At 41.7% G+C, this 26233-nt stretch overlaps 1 protein-coding gene across 1 annotated transcript in view; it reads left to right on the top strand.

Annotated features, from left to right (window-relative positions):
• KCNH5 (potassium voltage-gated channel subfamily H member 5) overlaps positions 1-26233 on the top strand; it is a 152178-nt gene that overhangs the window by 752 nt on the left and 125193 nt on the right. Inside the window, exons 2-3 of the mRNA XM_009903690.2 lie at positions 14286-14409; positions 22791-22897. Of these exons, the coding sequence (XP_009901992.1) occupies positions 14286-14409; positions 22791-22897 (231 nt within the window). The remainder of the gene's footprint in view (positions 1-14285; positions 14410-22790; positions 22898-26233) is intronic.

The following is a 26233-nucleotide window of genomic DNA, read 5'->3' as shown; positions in this document are numbered from 1 at the left end:
GGTGACTTTTGGACTGGAGTGTTTCAGGACTGCACGGCTGTCAAATTAGTTTTTCTTTCTAGAGTTAATTTCACCCTTCCATCCAGTGCACAGCGCTGGTGAAGAGTACAGCTCTCGATCTTTACTGCTCCGTTCAAGTTACCATGTTGCAGACCACCGTCTCTCTAGTTGTGTCAACGTAGATGCTGCTTTAGGCAAGTCTTGTGCTAGTTACATCCCTTCTTTATGTAGTCTTTGCACTGGCACATAACTACTGAAACATGGGAGGGTTGACATAAATGAAGTCCAGTAAGAAACACCGACTTTGCATCTGCTGGAAGGTACCTTCTTGGACAGCCCAAGTTTAGGGTGACCCAGCCATACTGCTGTACCAGCAGGCATCTGGGGATGTGAATGGTAGTGGTGGGCAAAGCAGGGCACTGAGAAGAGCTGCCGCATGTATTACCAGTCAAGACACTGTGAAATAGTGCTGAGAAGTGTTCCCTTCCACCTTTCTACTGAATGATTCTGGATTTACCTCATATTTGTACTAATGTGTTTTGGTGTGCTGCCTTCAAGTTGGTTTTGATGGCAGGTAGTGAATTAGTGACTCATTGACTGCCACAGTAGCAGGAGGGGAATGAGGACTTGGAATTTGTTTTAAAATGTTGTGTGCTAAAATGCCAGCCTTGTATTAAGCCATCAGCTGTCTTCTGGAGGGCTTCATCCCTCTCATGTTGCCAGTGTCAGTTCTGTGGTTGGCAGCTGACTCCCTGTAAAGCTCCATAGCTGCCTGCTCACTATGAGCTAGTTTCCAGCAACAGTCTATTTATTTAACAGAATATTAAATGGAAGCTTAATTAATAGGGGTTTATATAGCGTGTTTCCTCTGACAATTTCAAAGCGATGGGTGAAATTTAATTACACTTCATAACTCCTTGTGGAAGAGAGGACTTGCAGAGGCATTTCCAATGTGTTCTTCCAGTTGTGGTGTAAATTTGGGCTTTGGGCATCCTGGTTGTCTCCCAAGGTCATGTGGCAGGTCAGGGGCAGAGCTGGGAAAATAATTTGGGATCACCGTGCTTTTATATCATGTTCAAATTAAATCAGATGTCCTCCCTGGTGAAAGCTCAGGAAGGCTCTGAGATGTCAAAAACTGGAAAAGCTCATAAGACTTTTGAACATTAGGCTTTAAAAGCACATATCTCCTTCTATTTTTTAACCTGGTCAAGTTTAGGAGCATAAATTGTGCTGAAATGGTCATTCATTCTACTTTTTCTCTACCCCTTTGGGCAACAAAGTGAAAAGTGGATTGGAAATTTGGTTTTAAGTCACATGATTGGTCAGTATTGGACCCTAAAACATGATATAGGTTTTTTATTGTTTGTTTTGTGGGGGTTTGTTTGTTTGGTTGGTTTATTTTTGTCATTGAGGATATAGACTTATTTGTTCATTGGGTTCTGCACCGTTTAATCCAAACTTAATGGGGTCCAGTTGAGCAACTCTGGTTTAAGTATCTCTTTCCAGTGCTCAGTAGAAGGCAAGTATTTGGTCTGCTGACAGTGTGCTGGGTCTTGTGGTGTTTTTTGTGTGGGTTTTTTTCTTTTATTTTTCTTTCTTTTTTTTTTTTTTTCTTTCTTTTTAATTCATCAGTTTCCACATGATTTTTCATTGGCAAGTTGAGGAATGAGATGAAGGAAAGACTGATGGTTGCTTTTAAAAATACAGACTCAAAAAAAGCCTTCCTATTACCTATCCTGGTGAAAAAACACTCTTCATATTTTGCACACTTAAGCAATTCCATTGCACTTCTTAACTATAAATCTTTTCTTAACAACCAGAAGAGGTTTGTAGGTATCTTTTATTAGGCAACAGGTACAGATGGAAAAATTAGAGAGATATTTCTGCAGACAGGCTCTTCAGGTGAAATGGAAGCAATGGTTTTGAAATGAAATGTAGGTAGAGACAAATTGCTCTGAGTTGCCAGAGACAGATCTGAATAACAAAATTTAAAGGCAAAATTGCAGCAGTTTTAAAGTGTGGAAAGTCAGAACTGGTGTAGTGGGAACATGGTGTGCGGACTTAGTGTGTTGGCCAGCCTGGTGTTAAAAGCAATTATATATTTAATTTTCAGCATTATTTATGCATTTCCTGTTTAGGAAATGTTGTAGACCTTCCCTTTTCACTCCAGCTTTGTGAACAAATCAAGTTGTAATTGTGGGAGAAGTGCTCATGGTGAGCAAATCATGAGCAGAACATCTAAAAGCTGAGCAGAAAGGAATGGGGTGGTCATGGGTCTTCTGTCCTCCATGCAGAGGGGGTGGTTTTCCTGGGCTGGCCTGCTGAATATCCCTTTCTCAGCCAATGTGTTCAGGAAGGATGAAGCAATTCCCAAAGCTATGGGTCCCACGGTGTTTCTTTGTCTGCAGAACCTCTTCTTTTTTGGAGGTCACTTTACACCTTGGAGCTTTTGAAGCGTTTAAAGCAGCACCATTCTTTGCTTTTCAGACAGCAGCAGGTTGCAGATGTTTCCCAGGGCTTTTGGTGGTGGATGCTTTGCTGGTTCTTTGCCCACACCAGATCTGAGCTCCTCTCTAGGAGAGACAAAGACTGCAGGGAGAAGTGGTGTCTGATTTTTAGACCAAGTGCTGCAGTTGGTGTAAAAAGGAACACACAGACCTATCTTCAGGGTAATATCACTGCACTCTGCCATTTTAATTTTTTTTTTTTTCCTTTGAAAATAAAGGTCTTATCTGAGGCACACAAAGGCTGATACGATCTTGCTACAGCCTTGTCTGTGCCCTGGATCTTAAGAATACCAGGTGTTCTGCTGAGCTGAAATAAGAAGTGTTTTGTGAGATTACTGGGTTAAATCACATTAAGATGAGTGCCTTTTACTGCCATTAGTATTTTGGACTTTTAATAAGGATCTTCCTTAGGGCAGTGTTCTCTCCTAAGATGTTCTGAGCAGTCTCTGCCTGTTATTACTAATGTTATTGGTTACTTCTTCAGTGCATTCAGAGCTGCTGCTGATACTGACCTCAGCTCAGCATTGCAGAGGTGCAGTGGGTGCAGAATTGGGCAGTCTCTAGAGCAGGGCTAGGCTTCATGGACCAGACTCACCTGCAGAGCAACCTGGCGAGTTGAGCCATGAACACAAGGGCAGAGAAACATGTCTGTCTTGCCTGTCCACTGTCCATCTTGATCCTTCACATGATCTAGCAGCAAAAGCTTTAAGCTTGTGTTAATGGTGTAATTTCCTTTATGGTAGAGGATGAGTTTGGGGAAAGGTTTACGTGGGGACTTTGTGGCAGTATGCAATGAGTGCTAACAGACTGGAAGAATTACTTAATTTAATGAAAGACTATATATAGTCTTACCTATATGATAAGAGTTATCATTATTGGTTATTGTTTCTGTTGCAGAAACTCTTAGAAGCTTCCTCAGGAAAATGCATTTTTCGGGTCTTTCACAAATGTGTTTTGACACTTGGGTTGTAGCCTTGACTGTGAGAGGCTTATGTGGGAATTTTACCATGAGCTTTAATGAAGCTATCATTTGACTCCTGGCCTTTTTCAGCTTTGTGCCACTTTCCTACAAAACAGCTCCTTTAGAGAGCACTTTGCACTCTTCTGGGTCTCGGTGACTTTGATGGAGGAAAGGATCAGCCCCGCTTACAGGTGACCGTGTTCTCTAGGCAGTTATCCAGGAAGGGGAAGGGAAATGAGTGTCATATCTGCAGTGCTTACACCTTTTTCATGTTTGTGGCACTGGTAGTATACATAAAATAAGAGTCCATTGTCTCTCTTGTCCTTACTGGCCCATGTGGAGTACCTGATGTCTTACAGGCAGAGTGACAAAACATTATTTTTCTCCTGGGACTAGATATGTGTAGGCTTCTTTCCCCTAAATTAAAACAAGCTACATTTGCATATGATTCAAAGTTACATGTTGCAGAGAGAAAGTTCTTTGAAGCAAGCTGCATCAAGTTTACAGGATGCCTATCACTGCCTATCACTGAGAATCCTGCCGTATAAATGTGGACCTCAGCAGTTCCCCAAATAAAGACAGTAAACCGTGGGGAGAAACTTTTCATCTTCCAGCTCAGTTGACTGTGGAGAAGTTACTGAAGGGATGACCAAAGAGCTTATGTCATTAGGGCTTTGGCATCTGAAGGCACCGGGTTAATTTTTGCAATTTCTGTGAATGCAGGGGGCCTGCTGGTACACAAATCAATGCAAAGTGGATCTTTGCACTAAGAAGCATTACTAGGTGACATTTATGAGGAATTTTCAACTGCAAGCACCACTCTTTCCTTTCTTTTCATGTTGGCTTGCTGAATGCAGAAAGATTAAGCATATCTGAGTGTTGCTGAAATTGGGGAAGTTTTACATGGTCTGTATTTTTTTAATATGTGTGTTATTTTTGTTTTTAAACAACCCTGGTTATGGCAGCTCTAGATCATTGTAGTAATTTAGGAACCAAACTAATGTTAGCTAAAGGAATAGCTGGATTTCCTTGAGGTCTGATCAGATGCGTTGCAAATTGTGTATCTCCTCTTTCTAATAGCTCTTGGATTTGGTGGGTGTTGTCGGGGCGTGGGATGGGGTGGTAGGAGAGCCCTTGTTCTGTTATGGGGAAGGCTGGAGTGCTGCCGAGCACTTACCACAAGAGGTCAGTGCGAGAGCTGTTGGTTCCCAGGTTAATATTGAAATCTGAGAAAAATTAAATTATTGATTTTTTTTTTTTTAAAGTAAACATCTAGGGTTTTTTTTATTGCTGTTGGAAGGAGTATACAGCCAAAGAATAATGTCAGGAAGTTGAGTGAGCTGTGGAAATACATTTAATTAGCCTGTTTAACAGGCTTCTGTTCAGTGGTTAGCCAGGATTTTAAGTTATTCTCCTGAAAAGCATAGGGAATAGGATTTTTCTGGTTTGATAAAATCAAGGAAGAAAAGAAGATTTGGGAGTTAGGGCTCTAATAAACTGCTTTTCCCAAACCTGTTTAATCAGCACACTCAGTGAGAGGCTATTTTAAGTGCCAATCCTTGGGTAACCCAGATAGCCAGGGCTCGATCCTGCACCCACACATGCCAGAGGTAGGGAGTCCCGTTGCTGGCTTCTGGGATAGCCACCTGAAGCAGTGCCTCGATACTGGGCTCTGATCTTTCTTGTTGATAGCTTTTCTTCAGCCACTTGCACAGAGGGGAACATGGGAGAGGCAGAGGATTCTCTGCCACAGCAGGTTTGTTGAGATCCATCCAGGTTCTGTGAAGCTACAGCCAGGACTAGCTTCAGGCTGAGGGTTTGCAGGAGGAGTCCTTGTGTCTCAGCAACTGCTGTTACCCCAATTTTCTTGTCTAGACACAAGAAGCAATCACTCATCTGTATAAAGCTACAAATCTGCTTTTTGGTTGCTCCTCATGGGTCTCTGTGTGCCTTGAGTAAGATCTGCAATGTGCTCCAGTTTAAACTCAGTCTTACAACATCTGTGTTGTGGTCTGCATAATTTTAATAGTGCACAGATTCATTGGTGGCTTTTAGATGGTAAGTAGGATAGGTGAGGATTAGTTTGACTGTAGGATAAATGAAAGTGTGAGGGAGAAACTATGATCAGAAATGTCATTTTGCAGGCAACTCTCAGGGATACTCCATTGTCCTTATTGACTCAAAACTCTTCTTGGGGTCAGTGACATTGTGCCACAAGGAATGCAGGGGACCCAGCTCTTTGTGGTCCTTCACACTGAGAATGATGAAAGTTATTTTTTTGTTTATTTTTTTTTTCAGAAGGTAAGTTACAGACACTCTAATTTTTCTTCTTGAGCTTGCTTGCAAAATTGCTGCAAGCTGCTATGTTCCCAGCTAAGTGACTAACACGTGGATGCAATATTTCAGCCAGTGCTGGATTATTTATATTTTGTTTTATTTGAGGAGCAATTATTTGGGGCAGGAAATGGATCATTTAATCCTAGTTGATATGGTGGCATCTTGCTCTGGCTTTTAGTCCTCTTCTCATTTTCGTGATATGAGTATTAAGTAAAAACCACACTGGTACAGAAAGGTGACGTAAAGAATTACTCCTTTGAGAGATTTGATTTTTTTTTTTTTCCCAGGCAAGCAACGCTTATTGTGCTGGATAAATTGGATGACACTGATGTTTTGCATGCTTTAAAGATGCCAGGGAAATAATAGCTTTGTTAGAAAACAGCTATGTGTTTTTATCACCAAGGAGGACAAAGTGATGGTGGAAGTTGCTGCTTCAAGAACAGCAGTTTGTTGGCAGCTGACCCCAGGGCTGGAGGGATTTTGGTGCCCATTGAGGCTGATTTCACAGGGCAGTGCCCTCCAAAAGGGATATTCTGTGGGGATGCAGTACGTCTTGATTATGTGATTTCAGTCACTGTAAACACCACCAGTAGAAATATGTATTGCCAGGGCCAAGAATTGCTCAGGAGAGCTAAAAGAAAATTAAGAATGTTTTTTAGGAATCCCATCCCAAACACACTCAGAGAAACCTCATGGCTTTTCCAAGATGGTCTAAACAAGACTGCAGCTATATGCTGACTTTGCTTATATGGAGAGTCAGCTGACAACAGTGTTTTGGAGCTTCTATATGACAACATTAGCAAAAAAGACAAATTCCAGATGTTTCACAGAGCCTGTCAAGTCTGTGCAGTGGATGAGTGGTAATTCTGAAGAACAGCTCTCTGTTGCTTGAGTTAGGAATTTGTTCCTGAATGGAAACACTGCTTCTTTTTATTATTATATTAATCATTATTACTTGTGACCTGCTACTGCTTCAGTTTTTTCAAAGCATTGTTCCAATTGTGACTTTTTGTTGCCTGTTTTCTTGCGATGAGATGGAATTCTGAAATGGTGATTTAAACAATTTTCATTACAAGAGGTACCCAAGAATTCTTGAGAAAAGATGATTAGAAACAACATTTCTCACTTGGCTAAGCGTATCTGCTGGAATGATTTAGCTGTTCTTGCTCTCCTGTGATTACATAACGTGAATTTTATACTGCTTTGGGCATTTCATAGGTTAAAAAAAATTTAATTGCTTTTACACTGTGGTCTTTTCCTTGCTGCCCCTCCCCCCCTCCCCCTTTTTTATTTATTTATTTTTTCTTTAATACAAAACAAGGTATGGGCTGTGTTGAATGTTAGTTACTGCAAGGTAGAGCAAGATTAAAGGCTTGCTGCTCTACAGCAAAGGCTGTCTCTATACAAAAGAGAAATAGAAATGCAGCAACAGCAAATACAATGCCTTTAACATAATACAGTGCCCTCAACTGTGTTTTCCAACCTGAAATTTTGCTAACTGCATACCTCTTATATCCTAATTCCTTGCCATCAGTATTAAACTTTCTAAATAGGACAGTTATATCAGCTAATAGAGCTTGCTGACTTCCTACAAGGAATCCAGGAACTCTTGGGACAGGCAAGTCTGCTGGCTGAGCCCTACTTCACCACCCTTACAGATATGTCTACGTGAAGAATTTACACGACCTACAGATTTGTGATTTGGGCTCTCTATGGTATATTGGGAAGAGGGAGGGGTAGAGAAAATGATTTTTGGAGGCAATGACATTAAGACAAGCCTGGAAATAATAGAAATTGACTTTTATCTCTAAGGAAATAGGAAGTGTTTCAAAAAGCATTTTCAATGCATCGCAGGAATCCAAGCAAGGAGGAATGCATTGCCAGAGTGTTCAGGCTAATCATGCAACTTCTGAAGTTAGCTGCATATTGATGTTTTCAGCATATGAGATATCACCACATGGTCATCTGGATCATAGTCACCTAGAGCTTCATATGCTAGATCAGACCATTGGTCTGTCCGATTTACTGCCCTGCTTTGAACAATGGCCAATGTCTAACAGACCATGAGACAATTTCCCAGCCTCTGTAGTAAAATACTTGTGAGATTGGTTGCTGCTGCACATGTTGAGAGAAGACTTTCCTTTCAGGGCCACAGCACAGATATTGCACAGTGTCTTACTGCAGAACACAAGCTGTATCGCGCATTGCCATCAGTAAGTTTGGCTATCCTCGGCAATCCCCTTTGTGATACTGATCTGGTATACGTAAAATCTGAGTAAATCCAGGTGTTCTGGTGTAGGTGTAGTGGCTGAATTGGGTGTTGCTCAGTTATTAGTAGAAGTAAGAAATACTTATCCTTGAGAATACTTCCAGTATAATGCATTTTGTATTTATATATAAAAAGTGTACACAATATAGCTCTTTTCTGTTGAATCCAACAGGAAAACAGAAACTGTGGAGGTCCTAGTGCTGGTGTCCTTGCTATGCTCATCATCCTGCAATTTGCAGACCTTTTGTTGGTTGTTTTCTTTTTCTTCTGAAGAACATGCAAAACACCAGTCTTATTTGTTGAAGAGCAGCGCAGGCAAGAAGATCTTGCCTCTTCTATGAAGGGAGTCTGAGCCTGGGTCTGTGTTCCTGAAGACATCTGCCCTGGGAGTGCAGTCCTAGGTGTGTAGCATCTCAGGACTCATGCTTATGCTTTAGCAAAGACTAATTGTGTGAAAGTTCTTTGGTATGAAATAACCAGTGTGGAGGGAAGGGAAGAACTATGAGTGAATGTAGGATTTGATGGGATGCTTTCCTGGGTTGCTATCAGGTGGATAGCTGTGGTCTGACTGCCTTTCCTCCCTGTTGTGTGCAGTGAGAACAGATTGCAGGAAGGAGCAAGTCAGTTGGTAGCCTGTAAAGAGGTTTGTAGCACACTTCTCTTTTGCTCTATCTCATCTGCTTGAATGAGGACTTGGTTGCTACACAACTTCACCACAGAGTCACAACTGCATGGAACAGAGGGACATCAAGGTGCCCTTGGATAAGAGTCCTTACTTTGGAGCTGCTCGCAAAGGAGGCCAGGAGGAATGTGCATTCAGTTCTCTTGGAAGGGAACAGACTCATCTTTGGTATTAGACTGCCTTATGGCAACTGGAGATGGAAGAGAAATGAAGTTTTTCCAACCCTCATTTCTTAAAGCCAGTTTCAGGAAGCCATCTGGGAACTGAACAGGGTGGAATTTGCTGCAGCCATACTGATGAAAATCTTAACCTAAGAACCATGACTGACTTTTCTTAGCGAAGAAACCATGAAACTGAGTTGTAGAAATATGACAAGTCAGGGCACTCAGATGAATTTAGTGCAGGACTGGCTGTTAGGACATAGCCTCAGGGGAGAGAACTGTAGAAGTGAACTTTTGTGGTTGGTTAGTGGCAGTGATGTGATAGACAATGGTCTCTTCTCCAGCTGCACAAAACTTCTACAAACCCTGAGGCTGTGTTCTCTACTAAGGAGTCTCTGATGCTGACCAAGGTTAGATTCCTAAACAGACACATGTTAGAGAATATACAAGGAGTCCCAGCAGACGACTCAAAGCAAAAATCAATTCTGTGTCCCTTTGCACTCTGAAATTTTAAGAAATTAGAGTAAATTTTTTTTCTCTCTCAAAAAACCCTGTCATCCACTATGCCGTTTGGATGATTACAGCTGGATATGAGCTGGCCAGTGTAAAGTTAAATCGGCCTGGAGTTTTGGTGTGCAGAAATTGTGTAAATAGGCAAGAATTAGCATGTGTCTTGGTTGGAGAAAATAACGTGACTCTTTATAAAAGGCAGGCTGGGCATGGAGTTCTATGGATGCAGAACTTGGGTACACAAGAAAACCCGAGGGTCAGACACTGACCTTAAATTCTACCGAGCTGCTCACTGAGCAGTGGCATTAATGAGACATGGATTTTTATGGCTTTGTACCTCCAGTTGGAGTCATTTTGTCTCTAACAAGATGCAAACATTGATTCAAGATTTTTTCTTCAGCTGGAACAAGGCACACACATGCACATTCACATGCTTACTGTGGATGAATAAGTCTTAATTGCTTAAGAGCTAAAAAGAAGTCAATTAAGTAAAGGAAAGTTTATGGCAATAAAAGAAAACATATTCTGTCTGGTCACTTTTGTAGTGCATATAGTATAGATTTGATCTAACCTTACAAATAGTAGTATCTAGCAAGATACTTTTGGTGTCTATTTTTTCTAGTTTTATGGTGGGATTTTTTGTTATGTTTTGTTTTGCTTTTTAAACTCCCAGTAGTTTGTTTTATTTCCTCCCAAGTTTCTGGTGGGTTTGATCAGTTTGGTGAGTGCCATGTCAAATGTTTTGAGGCTCTCAGATGTAAAAAAGTATAAAATCCATAGAAGACAACCATTAAATGCTCTGTCAGCTACTGTCTGCAACACCCATCTTCTGCTGTGTACTCTGTGTCCTGAAAGAGTAATGTGGTGGGAATACACAATCAAGCTTATGGCTGCTGGACAGAGAGTCTTTGAAGCAGGGTTATATGATTTTTGGACTGTGGTTGTCTGGGGAGTATCCAGATGTGCAAAGCATCAATAACTGAGTTTGATATTGCTGTTTCTCACTGCCCAGGTTGTGCTCATTGTATCCAGATATGTGAGAAAACTGTAGTGAGAGGTAATCCTATGAAGAAAGCTCTTTCCAGCTCTAACCAGAGTACTTGTGATATTGATTGTTTCCATGTGGGATGGGAAGTTAAGAATTGCTTATGCTCCCATTCTTTCCACCTGCTGGGGTGCATTGGTGGTAGGGTGTCCACTGAGGGAGGGATCCCAGCAGCTTTCGGGTGCTGGTGGTGTCTATACTTTTCCAAATTGGAGAAGACACAAGCTCTTGGGAGGACAGCAATGCAATGGGATGTGCTTCAGTGAACCATTTGGTTTCCAGGGGGTTAGGATATCCCCTGTGTTAGTATCTGCACTGCCTGAGTCCTTGGGGCAGAAAGGTCAGAGAGATTTTATGTAATGCTCAGGCTTTATTCCATGTCTCCTGTAGCTTGTAGTGAGGACATCTCCTTGTGGATAGGAACAGAAGTATTTAAAGTTGGCATTTAGGCTTAACAATATCTGACAGCCTGAAATAATTTCTTCAATCTTTACAGTGTTAGATTTCACAACATCAAAATTCTGGTCACATTGATTGGCTTTTAATTGTTAATTTTATTTTTAAATTAATTTTATTTTCCATATAAAATCCAACAATCCCCAGTTTATTTATTTTTTTTTTTACAAATATTTGTTTAGAAAAAAAGACCCCAACAAATGAAACCCTCAAAGAAATACTATTTTTTTCCAGTACACTTTCCTTGTTTGACAGAATAATGTTTCCATAAAGTACAGTCCAATCAGACTTATAAATCATCTCAGAACAGCACATGTAGCTCATACACAGAATCATCTGGGAACAGATGTTAGTCAGTTAGAGGGTAGAAAGGCTCTGCAGAGGGACCTTGACCAACTGGACAGATGGGCAGAGTCCAATGGGATGGCATTTAATAAGTCCAAGTGCCGGGTGCTGCACTTTGGCCACGGCAACCCCATGCAGAGCTACAGGCTGGGGTCAGAGTGGCTGGAGAGCTGCCAAACAGAGAGGGACCTGGGGGTGCTGATTGACACCTGCCTAAACATGAGCCAGCAGTGTGCCCAGGTGGCCAAGAGGGCCAATGGCATCCTGGCCTGTATTAGGAATAGTGTGGCCATCAGGAGCAGGGACGTCATTGTGCCCCTGTACTCTGCATTGGTTAGGCCACACCTCGAGTACTGTGTCCAGTTCTGGGCCCCTCAGTTTAGGAAGGACATCGAGACACTTGAGCATGTCCAGAGAAGGGCAACAAGGCTGGTGAGAGGCCTTGAGCACAAGCCCTATGAGAAGAGGCTGAGGGAGCTGGGATTGTTTACCCTGGAGAAGAGAAGGCTCAGGGGTGACCTCATTGCCCTCTACAACTACCTGAAAGGTGGTTGTAGACAGGAGGGGGTTGATCTCTTCTCCCAGGCAACCAGCACCAGAACAAGGGGACACAGTCTCAAGCTGTGCCAGGGGAGGTTTAGACTCGAGATGAGGAAAAAGTTCTTCACTGAGCGAGTCATTCGTCATTGGAATGGGCTGCCCAGGGAGGTGGTGGAGTCGCCGTCCCTGGAGGTGTTCAAAGGGAGATTGGACGTGGCACTTGGTGCCATGGTCTAGTCGTGAGGTCTGTTGGGACAGGTTGGACTTGATGATCCTTGGGGTCTCTTCCAACCTTAGTTATACTGTGATACTGTGATACAAACCCAGCGACACTTTTATCTGAAAATGTGTGCACTCTGTGTCTGTAAGTAATTGGCACAACCATTCTTTGCCTATCATGAGGAGAATTTGTAAAAAATTATTATTTCCCCCCTCCAAGATCTGCCAAAAGGAACATTTCCTGCAATTCCTATATAGCAGTGATTGTTAATAGTTGTGTTTTAATAGCTTTTTAGTTATTGAATGGAACAAGTTAGATCCATTGCTGCAGTCAAAATGAAATTGAAAACTAACAGTAAATATTATGAAAACTCCAAAGATCATCACAGATGACAGTTTGAGAAACTCTGCTAAGTGAGAGTGTTCTTTCTGAAACAAAATTAGGAATGTTTGCGGTGCTGATGAACATAAAGTGTGTTCATACAAAATGGGTATATCCTTCCTTGAAAACACCTTGCTAAAAGCAGGGACAGAAGGATCTTTCCAAACTAGTGAGGAAAACTATTTTAGGACTAACTTGTAATATGTTGGTGGCAGTCCGTGCGTATAAACTGTAAGCACTGACTGAAAGAACAGATGAGCGAAGCAACATTTAAACCTGAGTTCAGCCTCCCAGAAATACTCCTTGCCCATACTTTGTATTTACAACAATGGATGAATGCTACTATGATGAAACAAACATGGCATTTTGGGATATGTTTTAATGGCCATGGTGGTGTTTGTTCAATGGTTGGATCTGATGATCTTGGAGGTCTTTTCCAACTGAAATAATTTTAGGAAACCCACAAATTACTTTTTTGATAGACTGTCACTGAAACTAAATACCTATTCTGTGTTATTTCAATGTGTAAGTGCCTTTGACACTCATCATTCCTTGACTTTGCTGAATTTCCAGGTGGGTCACCTAATACCTGCCCTCTCAGGCATGATGTGTCTCATTATGTACTATGTGATGTAGTGGGCATGCCTTTCCCTTTCCCAGCAGCTCCTGGCACTCTTGGTCCTTCATCCCTAGTGAGGAACCTAATGAGGTTCAATAAGGATAAGTGCATAGTCCTGTACCTGGGAAGGAATAATAAACTGCACCAGTACAGGCTAGGAGGTGATCTGCTAGAGAGCAGCCCCATGGTTAAGGACCTTGGACAGCAATATGCCCTTGTGGCCACGAAGACCAATGGCATCCTGGGATGCATTAAGAAGTGTGTCCAGCAGATCCCCCTCTACTCTGCCCTGGTGAGGCCACCTAGAATATTGCATCCAGTTCTGGGCACCCCAGTTCAGGAGGGACAAGGATCTACTTGAGAGAGTCCAACAAGGATGATCAAGGGGCAGGAGCACATTGCCTATGAGGAAGGGCTGATAGACCTGGGGCTTTTTAGTCTGGAGAAGAGAAGACTGAGAGGGGATCTAATAAATGTATATAAATATATGAGGGCTGGGTGCCAAGAAGGAAGGGACAGTCACTTCTCACTTGTGCCCTGTAATAGGCCAAGGGGCAATGCATGTAAACTACAGCCCAGGAAGTTCCACCTCAACTTGAGGAAAAAATTCTTTATTGTAAGGGTCACAGAGCGCTGGAACAGGCTCTTTGGAGAGGTTGTGGTCTCCTTCTCTGGAGACTTTCAAGATCCATCTGGATGTGTTCCTGTGTGACCTGTGCTGGATTATATGGTCCTGCTCTGGCAATGGGGATGGGCTCAAAGATCTCCAGAGGTCCTTTTCAACCCCTAACATCCTGTGATCCCAGGGATGCTGGCTGTGTCCTGCAAAACAGGCCAAGACCTGCCAGGAGGAAACATTTACTTGTCTGAAGCAAGAGAGTTGTCATCAGTGTTTGGCATACATGCTGTTCAGCATTTAAAACTAAAGTTTGCAAGTTAATTTAAGGCTGACTTCAAGATGCATATAAAATGAAAACCGAACATGATACCTTGCCCAGATGTTGTGAATAAATGAGTGTTTTCTAGATTGTTAAAGCATTGGTGCTTTTATCAGTACTTTTGGGGTGCAAGAAGCTAGTTATGCTACTATAATTTAGGTTTTTTCATCATGATTTCTTTTCTGATTCCCATTTTGCTTTTGGTTCCCTCTTCATGCTGGAAGTCCTCATTGGCTGTGTAACACAGAGGGTTTAAATGTACTTTGCCACTGACAACAGCCCTTTCTCCTCTCCTCTCCTCTTTCTCTTTACAGAATCCAGTTTTCTGTTGGGAAATGCCCAGATTGTGGACTGGCCTGTAGTTTATAGTAATGACGGGTTTTGTAAACTCTCTGGATACCATCGAGCTGACGTCATGCAGAAGAGTAGCACTTGCAGGTATGCTGATTGTCTGTTCATTGCAACTCCATGTAATTTTAAAGTTATACTCTGCTGGAAAGAACAGTTGGGCTTTGCGAAAAGAAACTTTGCTTTGCAGAACTGAAACAGGCTTTAAATGAATGAAACCAGTAACTTATCCAGGACATGGTAAACCTCTTAACAATAACTAAATGTTAAGTCCTTTGCTAAATCTGAGTAGTTTTTTAGGATCCTGTAAGACTTGATTCTAAATAAGAGAAAGCTAAAGCTTATTGATATTTTAAAACATGATTTAGAACATGTACAAATGCGTTGTATTTCACCAAAATCTGTTTTGAAAGCAATGCAGACCAACCTAGCCTGGAAATTCCTGTCATCTTCTGGTAACTGCATAAATGCAGTGGGCATTGCAGGAATAAAAAGTGTTTGTTGGAAATGCTTTAAAAAAAAAAAAAATTGCAGTGAATGAGGGTGAACTACAGGTGGTCCCCAAAGAATGAGTAAGTAGTATGAGGATTTAGACCTTATTCTTCTCTCATTTGAAATTTATCCTGGCTAATATCAGTACAAACGTGCTCTTGTTAATGACTCAATAAAGGAAGTGGTGTTTTAGATAGTATATTTTAAAGGATTTTTTAACTAGATTTTTGTTAATTCTCCTGTTATCATGCCAGGAGGCAGTGGGCTGCTCTATAGCCCATGTTGGTCCCTGTTATTACGAGCACACAAACACACAGAGCAAAGTGCATTCTTACTCCTAAGAGAGTGATTAAGCTGATGTTATATTTACTCTGAGCATTGCAGCTTTATGGCTTTTTCCTTTTGTTGCTAGTCTTTCAGGAGTAGGCAGCTATGATTTATGGTTACACATGTATCTGCACTGTCTGCTGCATTCTTTAAAAGGATGTGCTCTGGGTAAAGACTAAATCCCTAATGCATGTGTGTGTGTCTGTGTACGTGAGCAAAGTAAATGAGGGAACAAGGAATGGCTGAGGTATGGGTCTGTGCTTCCTTTTATGTGTTCTTGGAGCGACCAATGCCAAGGCACTGGGTGGGGTGTGCTGCATATCTACTGCAGTAATTTTTGAGAATTGGGTGCTGCCAGACACTGATCACTGACTGATAGCTGGCAGAAGCGGGGCAGGCAGTGAGCCTGTCCTCTGATGTCAGTCATCACTTACTCCAAAAAGCAGCACAGGCTGAAGTGCATCTGCTGCTTTCATCTGCTAGGAAAGGGAGAAAGCCTTGGTGGTCCAGGGTTGCTCTGTGCAGGCAGGTGTCCTCTGATGGTCAATGGAGAAGAGATGGGCTTGTGCTGCTGATACAAAATTCTTGTTCATGCAGCAGCAACAGAGTTAATATGCTGAGCGAGGCTGAAAGAAGCAGCCTTGTTGCAGCCATCCCAGATACACACACAGGCTTTCCCCTTTGCTTTCTGCTGCTCTCTGTATCGAACTGCCTATGTCTGCCGTGAGCCAGCAATTTTCAGTGTATGTTAAAATAATAAAAACTATAGAATGTGATTATACAAAAATGTTGGGGAAGTGAAAGTTTAGCAACACCTTGCTGATAATAATTCCTCTGTACCTCGGACACTGAGAAGACCAAAAGTTTTATTCCATGTGAGTGTTTTTTGTGAATGTGATGGTGCTCTAGTTATCATTTGTAAGGATCTCATTTTGACCATGTTCAAGTAGATCATACAAATGAATAAACAGATGCAAATTCAGGGAGGAATTACTGTGGAAAATGGAATTTGTAGCAGAGATTTATTTATTTATTTTCTTCTTTTATCATCATTCTATAAAGCCATCTTTTGGAGAGGTCTCTCTGCCCTCAAAGCATGGCTAGTACTTCTTTTGTGTCTGGGCTTTAACCTGTGGAGTTATACATATAGCGTGATGTTTCCTGCTTCTTAGGAGACATCCCAGCCTTTGCAGATTAAAGGAGAGTTGGAGAGGTTTCCAGCATGGTCTGACATGCAGCATGCAGCCTGCCAGAGCAGTGTCTTTGTTGCTGCTCGCTAATGAAGAGCTGTGAAGTTTTATGGAATGGAAAACCGTCTTGAAGGCAAATGCTTCCTGCTTAGGCTCATTCAGTAGAATGGCCCAGGATCATTAAGGTTAGCAAAGAGTTCTAAAATCAAGTCAAACTGACAGCCCAACACCACTGCTGCCTCTGTACCATGTCCCAAATTGCCATGTCTGCATTTTTTTTTAACACCTCTGGGGATGGTGGCTCCAACCTGAGCAGTCTGTTCCAGTGCCTGATTACTCACTGGAATTTTTTCTGATATCAGGGACTATTATTTAATATTATTTTCTGAGTTAGGCTCTTAGTCCAAATTTGCTATTTTATGCCCAGGTTGTGTTACATTATACATAAAAATTGCTTTATATATAATGTTTGCTTTACTGTTCTAAGGCAGGTGCTCTGCAGTAAGAGTGCTGTGGTGCCAAAGCTTTATTGCAGGTTGTGGGCCTATTTTTACAGTTTTTTAGTGCCAAATATCCAACCACTGAAAAATATACGTCTTCAAACAAGATAACTCTAGCTCCTGGTTCTAATCAATATTGTTACTGATCATAACTGCGATAAAGGACAATATACCCCTGCTTATAAGATACAGTGCCTTCAAACCAGCTTTCACCCACGCTTTTTTCCTGGGTAGTCCAGTGAGTATTCACTATATCCTCTTTCTGTCTGTCACAACCTTGTATTTTACACTGAGGCACATATCATCTTATATTCAGTCTCAGGTGGTCTTGCCTAATCAGAGGGAGGAGTGAAGGAATTGAAGTCACTTCAGCTCAGGAAATGAGTTAGTCCTGTAACAACCTGGTAATCCCTTTGGTTTTGCATTTCTCTCATCTTTTTACTCAGCAGCAATGTGCTCACTGGCAGAAAATCACATAGAGATACCTCAGGACAAGTGCCAGTCTCCTTAGTTTCAAGGGCAATCTATAAAAGGCACAGTGTACGCAGGGGTCAGGCTTCATGTATGTTGTGTGATGGCAATCAATGTGTGCTCTTTCTGAGTGCACATGGCTCCCAAAGATTCTTGTGTAGGTGGGGCTGACATATAGAATAGCTGGTATAAATGGGTGATAAAATGCACAGGATTCTTAGGCAGACGAATTTGTGTGCTGGTGAGTCATTGCTGTGCCAACTGAGAAGGACTGACAGTCCAGGAGGAGCAGGGCATCTGCAGCTGACACCTTTAACCTTCAATTAACAATGTAAAAACCCCTGCATGGAGGTGCACAGATAGATCAACCAGCATGAAACACTTGTTTCATGCGCGGTTGCCCACAGACACAACAATGTATGTCTTCATGAATACGTTGAAAGAATTAACAATTATAAAACATTAAAATCCAGTTTAATGTTGCAAGAAATTCAGCTCTCCTCCATGCTGGTGGGAAGATGCTGCCACCTCACTGCTCCATTAGTCCACCATGTAAAAGAAGTGTCACAGCATGGAAATTTAAAGCTAGGAGAGAGGGAAGAGTGCTGAGGCACAAGACAGTGGTGTAAGGAGTGTGAGGCATGGTTGGATTTGATGATCATAAAGGTCTTTTCCAACCTAAATAATTTTGAGATTTTGTGAAGTAATATCAGTGTTTTCTAATATTGCTGCTTGTCAGCTAAGCTCCATGTTCTCATCAAGCTCTTTGGAAGAGCAGGACCTCGTTCGTAGATGTACTTTGGCATTTTACATCTGGCATTTTGTGGAATCATAGAGTCATAGAACTGTTTCAATTGGAAAAGCCCTCTAACATCATCTAGTTTGACTGTCAACTGAAGTGCTATGTCTACACATTGTTTGGACCCCTCCAGGCATGGTGACTCTACCACCTTCCTGGGCAGCCTATTGCAATACCTGACCACACTTTCAGTAAAGTATTTTTTCCTAATAACCAATGTAAACCTCACCTGACACAATTTGAAGCCATTTCCTCTTGTCCTATCACTTGATAGTAGGGAAAGGAGACCAACACCTCCCTCATTACAACCTCCTTTCAGGTGAGATAAATAATGTCTCACTTCAGCTTCCTCTTCTTTTCTTTGCCTCCCCTTTACCTTGCTTACTCTTTCTTGCACCTCAAAGCCTCATGCCAGGCTGGAAATAGCTGGTTTCAGGTTCTGTTTTCAAGAGGAAACCTGCTTCTAGGTCCTGTTTGTGTGCTGCCTTCCAGCTATATGAGAGGAAACTTCATCTCCTTGCTAATATGGGTGTGTACAGGTAACAATTCCCCCCAGACACTTCCAGTGCCCCAGTCAGTATCTCTGCCCTCCCTGGTTTTGATCCACTACAAGTGGGGTTAAAAAGAGACTGCTAGTGAAATCCTGGCTCCATTGAAGCGAATGGAAAAATTCCCACAGTATTCAAAGAATTTGGGATTTTGCATGGTGGGTACAGTGTGCTGGACTTGAAAAAAAAGTTAGATTTGATACTGAGACATCACATTTTGACCTGATTTTTGTGTATGTGAGAAGGCCTCCTTGCACTGACAAAGCTGTGCAAAGGAAAAAAAAAATCTGAGTGTGGCAGTGGGACCCAGGGAGCTGCACTTTTTCTCTTTAGAAATGGTGCCTGCTCTTTAACTTGCAAAGTTTTGAAGCTATTGGTGTATATCTGTATTTGCTGCTCCTCCTGGGTAGATGGAACACCTCTCCTAGGAGGGCTAGAACACCTCTCTTTGAAGAACGGCTGAGGGAACTGGGATTGTTCAGCCTGGAAAAGAGAAGGCTCTGGGGAGATCTTATTGCAGTTTTTCGGTATTTATAAAGGGCCTATAAGAAAGATGAGGAAAATGTTTTTATCAGGGCCTGTTGTGGCAGGACAAGGGGTGACAGTTTAAAACCAAAAGAGAGGAGTTTTAGGCTGGGTATAAGGAAGAAATTTTTTATGATAAGGGTAGTGAAACACTGGTACCAGGTTGCCCAGAGAGGTGGTGGATCCCCCATCCCTCAGAAACATTCAAGGTCAGGTTGGGTGGGACTCTGAGCAACCTGATCTAGTTGAAGATGACTCTGCTTAGTGCAAGGGGATTGGGCTAGATAACCCTTGGAGGTCCCTTCCAACCCAAAACATTCTATGATTCTGTGTTTGCCTATTGTAATTAATGCATTTGCATCCAATCATTTTGGATACGCAGAGCTGTTAATTGTATGTGGGATCACATGCCTTCTGGGCTTCTGTATTAGGTTAACACAGCCCACTCTCACAGGTTCCCCTTTCTCCTCACACAGATGGGAGGAAAAGTAACATAAGGAAACTCTGAGCTGAGATAAAGAGAGTTTAATGAGATGATAAGATGCAGAATTACCTTAGCCTGTTTGCAGAAAAGCAAAGCAAAATGCAGAGGAAGCAGCAGAAGCCAGTGACCTTGCCCACCCCTCTACCTGCAGCCCCTGCCAGTAGAAAAGATCACCCCCCCAAAAAAAATGAAAGCAGCAACCAGAACAGGGAGCCTTTTGCGTTACAGTCTGAACTTCAAGCCAAATGAAACTTTGCTCCAGGCAGCTCTGAGATCTTCATGGTATTGAATATCAGCAGCAGATTCAAGTCAACCCATGAAAGCTTCACCTGTCCTCTATCCTGGATAATTCCTCACAAACCACTGTTAAATATAACCCTGGAATGCACTGCAGAGCCGGAGCTGTTCTGATGCTGCTGCTCTGGATGATGAGAAAGGATGGAAAGATGGGACTTTTCTGTTCCAAGCGATACTTTCAATGGGAGGTAGGAGCCCAGGCATCTTAAATGACAAATGCTCTGGTTTAGTGATGGAAAAATCATCTAAGGTTGTGCCTTTCTCTGAGTATTTCAGTAAGTCTTATTTCTCTTTGATAAGTCTATTTTCTAGGTAGTAAGATTCTCAGTAGCAGGGTGGTTTTGATATTTATGTCTTGTACTGTTTGCACTGAAGGTACTTGACAAGCACTAAATAACAAAACACATGAGGCAGAAAAAGACAGAGTGATTGACTGGAGAAGCAGGAATTCCTCCATGCGTACAAAATAGGGCAGGCTAAATTAAATTAAACCTGTGATAAGCAAAGATCTTACATAACTTTTACAGTGAGTGGCTTTGAGGTTTCTTTGGAGCTGTTAAAAATCGCCTTCAGAAAAATGATTTTATTATTCCACAAGCCTTTAAAATGTCTCTTTATATGTGAAAATAATGTAAGATTTGAGCCTTACAGGTTTACTGCAATAATAAGCAGCCTTTAATTCAAAACATAAAATAGATTGATTGTATTCAGCAGTGCTAACTGGTACTGTCCACCACTCTGAATGCTGAGTATTATTTGTCATTTTAACACTAATTTATGATGACTATCTGTATTGTATGCCATGTAAAGTTGATCATTCTAACAAATTCTTGTTATTTTTTCCTTCAGGACTCAGAGAAATGTTGCCTTAAATCTCAAGAACACAAAAAATAATTCAATTGCAACACAGGCTGTATGAAAAGTATCAGCTCCTATTTTGTCTTTCAGTCAGGAGGGTGATCTACTTTACCTCCTCAGTGCATTAAAAAAGGCATTGAATGAAAATAAAAAACCAACAAAACCCCCCTCTTTGTTGTCATCTCATGTACAGATGGATAAAAATTCTCAGCTGAACTTGGGAAATAAAGGCAGGTCATGTGAAAATGAGCAGTAGGCTGTGTTTTGCATTTCCTAAAGATAGCCATGTATGTTAATGATAAGCAGTACCTTAGTGAAGCTTTGTGCCCTGGTGAAACCATGTGCTAATGTCAGTTGGTGTAATGGCATCTCCATTACAGTGCTGTTCCAAAGGTAGCAGCTATGGCTTGTCATTTATCGGTGGCTCTTCTCATGTTACCAGTGTATAAGTGTCTGTAGTGACATACAGATGGTGTAGTCACAGATACCCAGATTCTGCCTCCACCACCTGTTCTGGGCAGCGCCTTATTCTGTGAGCAACCCAATTACCTCCCTTGGTTGGCTGTGTAAAGAGAAGATTCATGGTCTGGCCTTCATTGAGTATTTTAATGCTTGCCGAGTCACTAACCACTATGCTGTTTTATTGTTTCTTACAGAACAGTAGACATAAAATAAATGTTTATTGAACCTTTGGAGGTCTGTTGATCAATAAAAGAGAAGCTGTATTGAAACCACAGAGGCACTGATAGCTTTTTCTTTCTCAGGGTTGTCTGCCATAGGTTTCAGCTGAAGCTCCAACTGTTTGTGAACAAAGAAAATAGGGGGGTAAAAAGGGATCAATTAAAAGTATATTCATTCAAGTGTCTGAAAGCTTTTATCCCATGTTCCATTTTACTTCAGTTCTGTAACTGGGATTTGCACAGAGCAATCTTTGCTTGTTTTTAATACAGAGCAGAATGACACTAATAGCCTGGCTTTTTCCTTACAAAGGCCTTCAAAAGTAAGGTCAGGGGTCTGGGTTTGCTTGCACCAGCCGAAAATCTGAGCTGGAAAAGAATGCAAAGATGAGATGGTGAAGTAGCAAGGAATAGCAGAGTTAAAATTACATTTTTGTATTCTCAGTCTGGAGAGGGGTGAGCTTCCAAAAGCATTTCAATATTTTCTGTATTTTCACTGAAATATTAAAGAAATGCAGGCTACAGTAAGGAAAATTAGGGTGAATTTGGTTATGTTTAGTAGTAGGTGTAACTACACTGAGACACCTCATACAATTGCTTTCTGTGCTGCATTTCTAGAGAATTACACTCATCACTTCTGATTGCTTAAATCCTCCCTCCTCTTGTAATCGGTATTTAGTAAAAGGATTCCAATTATCTTGTTGTTCCGGAAACATCTTGACAAGATTAGATTTGTAGCTATCAGTTGAGCCAACAGCCTTTACCTGGAGTAGCTTTTATTCCTCCTCCAGAAGCCTTTTCAAGAGGATTGAACAAAATTTGGAAGGCTTTAGGGGTTTTGTTCAGTTATCTCTGTTTTGACAGCAATATTCTCCTGACCTGCAGCTGTTGCAATAGTGGCTTTATAGGCTATCAGCTCTTTTTCTAACCACGTATCTTCAAAGATAGGCTCAAAACCGCACTTAACGGAACTTTACAGTACATTAATTTGCTGTCGTTAACAGCAAAAAAAGGTGGTCATGGTTACTCACTATTATAGGTTTTCTTGTGATACTCTAAATACTTAAATGAAGTGTAAATGACAAAATGTTAGGGGTTGTGAGGGACCTCATCTAGTCCAACTCCCATGCCAGAACAGTATCACCTAGAGTAGAGCACATGGGAATGCATCCAGGCGGGTTAAATCATAATTAAACTTTGTAAATGACAATAGTTAACTCCAATGATTATGTGATTTAAGGTGTCTGTAACAAAGTTATTAATTGTGTAGAAAAAAGAGAAACTTTTTTTTCCTCTTTTTCAGTTTTATGTATGGTGAACTGACAGACAAGAAGACCATTGAAAAAGTCAGACAAACTTTTGACAACTATGAGTCAAATTGCTTTGAAATTCTCCTCTACAAGAAGAACAGTATGTATATAATTTGTGTGTGGTTTTGGGAGAGATATACATATTGAGAGTGTATAATAGACTAAAACTTTCATTTTCACTTGTGGGTAAATTTGCAGGCAAGGTTTGGAGAAGTGGCTATTTTGGTTGCCATAGCTCAAAGAGAGAGCTCTTTTTTTTCAGATTGTCAAGAACAGTGGTCGTTCCCTGCTGTCTCTAGTCTGACTCCTTTACAAAATGTATTCAGTTTTGAGGGTTGTTTCCCTAAGGGGAAACTGACTGGGTTAAGTGAAAGGAAATCCTGAATGAGGTACCCCCCACATCCCTCAGGGAATACCCCTATGTTTCCACAAGTGAGAACTCAGACCCTAATTGCCAAGAGTGGATTCTCCCAGCAGTGTTGAGATGCCTTTGTGGTGCGTAAAGCAACACGTATGAGCTCTGGTGAGAGTAATAAATTTGGCTCATAACACAGGGATTAATTAGAAAACCAGGGAATTTTCTAACTTAATGTAGCATTACATTTACAGGAGGTTGCCAGAACCAGGGAAGATTTTCTTCATCTTGCCTGAACTCTGAGTTGTGCCAGTGGCATTTTTTGTCTTGCTATGTATGTGGGTAGTACCACTTCTGCCTTACTAATGAGATGGTGAAATAGCAAGGAATAGCAGAGTTAAAATTACATTTTTGTATTCTCAGTCTGGAGAGGGAGGAGAATACCTACCAAATGAAACCTGCAGTGTTGTGTGGTCTCACACTGGGCTTGTGGAGTGTGGACATCTATCCTTGGCTGGTGGTTGAAATTCCTGCTGCTGTCAGTGGAGATGAGCAGCCTCCTCTGTTGGCACAAGCCATCTTCCCAAGATAGATATCCAGTCATCACCTGTCAGATCAAATGTGCTCCAGAAAAGCCGATTCCTGTACCTGGATTAGAATGCTTCTAGTTGACTGAGTCAGTCGCCACGTCAAGATTGCGAAGATTAATCTTGATGGAGAAGATCTTTTCGGTTTGGTTTTCAGTGCACAGTACAGGGTGCAGGTCCTGAGGGACTGTGGAGCTTTCCCTCTGGTTCAGCTCACTGGAGTGCAGTAGTAGCTAAAGCCATGCTCCCCTGTGGGTGAACTTTGGTGCTGATATGGAAGACCATGCTGGGCTGAGGCTGGAGGTTTCCCTCACATGCTGTGGCAGAGAGATAAGGTAGCAGTTTACCTCGGGGAAGAGCTAATAGTGCCTGATTGATCTGTTTCACTGCATGCTCACAAAAACCTTTCATGACATTGAAGAGAACATCCTGGATACCTTGTCGTCTTGAAACAGTCACATGCGTTATGCTTTGCTTCCACTTTCCCTTTTCAGACCAAATCTTCCTATATGTGCAACTTAAACAGTAGGAAATATCTTTACATTTTTCCAGTTCTGCCTGCTCCAAAGCATTTTAGCCAATGCTTTAATTAAAAAGAGAAGCAAGAGCATCTATAAAGTTCAGTTGTTTATGCAGGTGCCTGAGAAAACCCTCCAAATGACCTCTTTTTGGTTCCTCAGCATATGGATGTGTCTGTTCTCTAGATTTTATGCTTCTCTGCCTGTTTCCTGTGCAGGTCACCTGGACGCTCCCTCACATTGGGAGAATTTCCCAGGACAGTCTCATGTTGGGCATCTTTGCAGGTGGTGGTGCCCAGTGCTGCTATGTCCCATGTCCATGTGCTTTCCAAAGACCTAGTGCTATTCCTGAGCTTGACTGCTTTTATTAAATGGTCTGGTAGCTTCTGCTTTAGCATGGGCCTGTCCCAAACTGAAATACTTTCTATTTTATTTAAGCATTAAAAAAAAAAAAAAAAAAAAAAAAAAAAGCAAGCCACCCTTTTGTGACTTCTCTGTAACAAGCCAGTTGTTTTTTGCTTTGGGTTGTGGATTGTCTGCTGGAGCTTAGTGATGCTTCAAAAACTTATTGAGCTGCAGTTGTCTTAATAAAATCTTCACCTTTGCCCAGATCTCCAAGCTTATGCTCCGTAACTTATACAGGATTACAGAAGGACTTTATGGAAAATTACTCACATTTCTTTTCAGGCTTGAGTCAGTTCCCATTTGTAACATCTGTTGCCAGCTTCCTTCTCTGTCACCCAAAGGCCAGCTTCAAATTCTTAGGCTCACCTTTTGGCTCCAGTTCAGCAGCTGGTTTGCCCAGGCTTTCCTTACATTTGTCATGCTCTGAGCCTTACAAAAGGAGGTTCTTCAAGAGACTGCTTGCTTTTCCTTCAGGCTGAATATTGGAGCAGATAAAGAAAGAATGTAGGCAGTTACTCTGTGGAAGGACATGTGTTTATCACCTGCAAAGACTGCATGAAGCTCGCAATGCTCTCAGACCATTCCTTCCACCTATATTTTCAAACTGCAGGTCCAGATGTGCTGTGTATTTTTAATGACGTGGCACAATGTTTCCCCCCCCCCCCCCCCCCCCCCTCCTTTATTCTTTTGGCAAGGAGAAATTCAGAGATTTTCAGGTTGCTTTCCCATCCTTTCCTTTGTCACAGAGATCATCTTTAAGAGCTGATGTTATCTAGCAGCATCCATATAACTGCAGGCTTCATATACCTCTGTGCATTTTAACCCACCTTGCAGGTTTCAGCTTCAGACCTGAAAGTTTGCTACAACTTTCGTCTCCTTTACTGCATTCTTTCACACATACTCTCAGTTTTACCCACCTAACTTTCCAGCAGCCATGTTAGGCATGCACAAATATCTGTCTTTGATTTTTATCAGTGCTGTTATACAGGTTATTTTCTCTACTTACCTTCAGAACTTTTCAAAGGGTGCTGATGAATTGCCAGGTATAAGTTCAAGTACAGTATTACTCCAGAGAGCTGCTGCTTTAGAAGTTATGTATTTTATCTTGGGTTAGCAACTGAGAATTGAGATAATCAAATGATCAGCATAGTGGCTTTGGAATTATTGTGAAAAGCAGTCCCCCATCTCTCCCACTTCTCTTGTTTACTGATAGTCAGTTACTGGTTTAATCCCAGTTCAATAATGCTGAATTTTGTCATTAACCCTTGAGGATTTTAATCATCCCCACAGTAGTCCTAGTCCAAATGGGTTTCATTGCCCTCTGGGCATCTATCCCACCGTTCCTGGCACAACTCCCAGACATAGTGCATTAGAGAAGATTTGAGGGGGCCAGGGTTCCTGCGGGTAACAGTGGGCAAGCAGCTTGTCTCAATGTATCAGGTCTCAGGTTGGCATTCAGGCAGATCAGGAGAAAACCTGTTGTATCAACTGTCTGAAAGCACATCAAATCCCAAAGGTAATTAGCTGACTGTGAAGGCATTTATAGTGCACTGTGTGTAGATGCAAGTTTA

The sequence above is a fragment of the Dryobates pubescens genome, chromosome 5 (genome assembly GCF_014839835.1).
Source record: "Dryobates pubescens isolate bDryPub1 chromosome 5, bDryPub1.pri, whole genome shotgun sequence".
NCBI classification, from domain to species: domain Eukaryota; kingdom Metazoa; phylum Chordata; class Aves; order Piciformes; family Picidae; genus Dryobates; species Dryobates pubescens.
The sequence above is the reverse complement of the archived record's forward strand: the minus strand, read 5'-3'. Positions and strand labels throughout refer to the sequence as shown.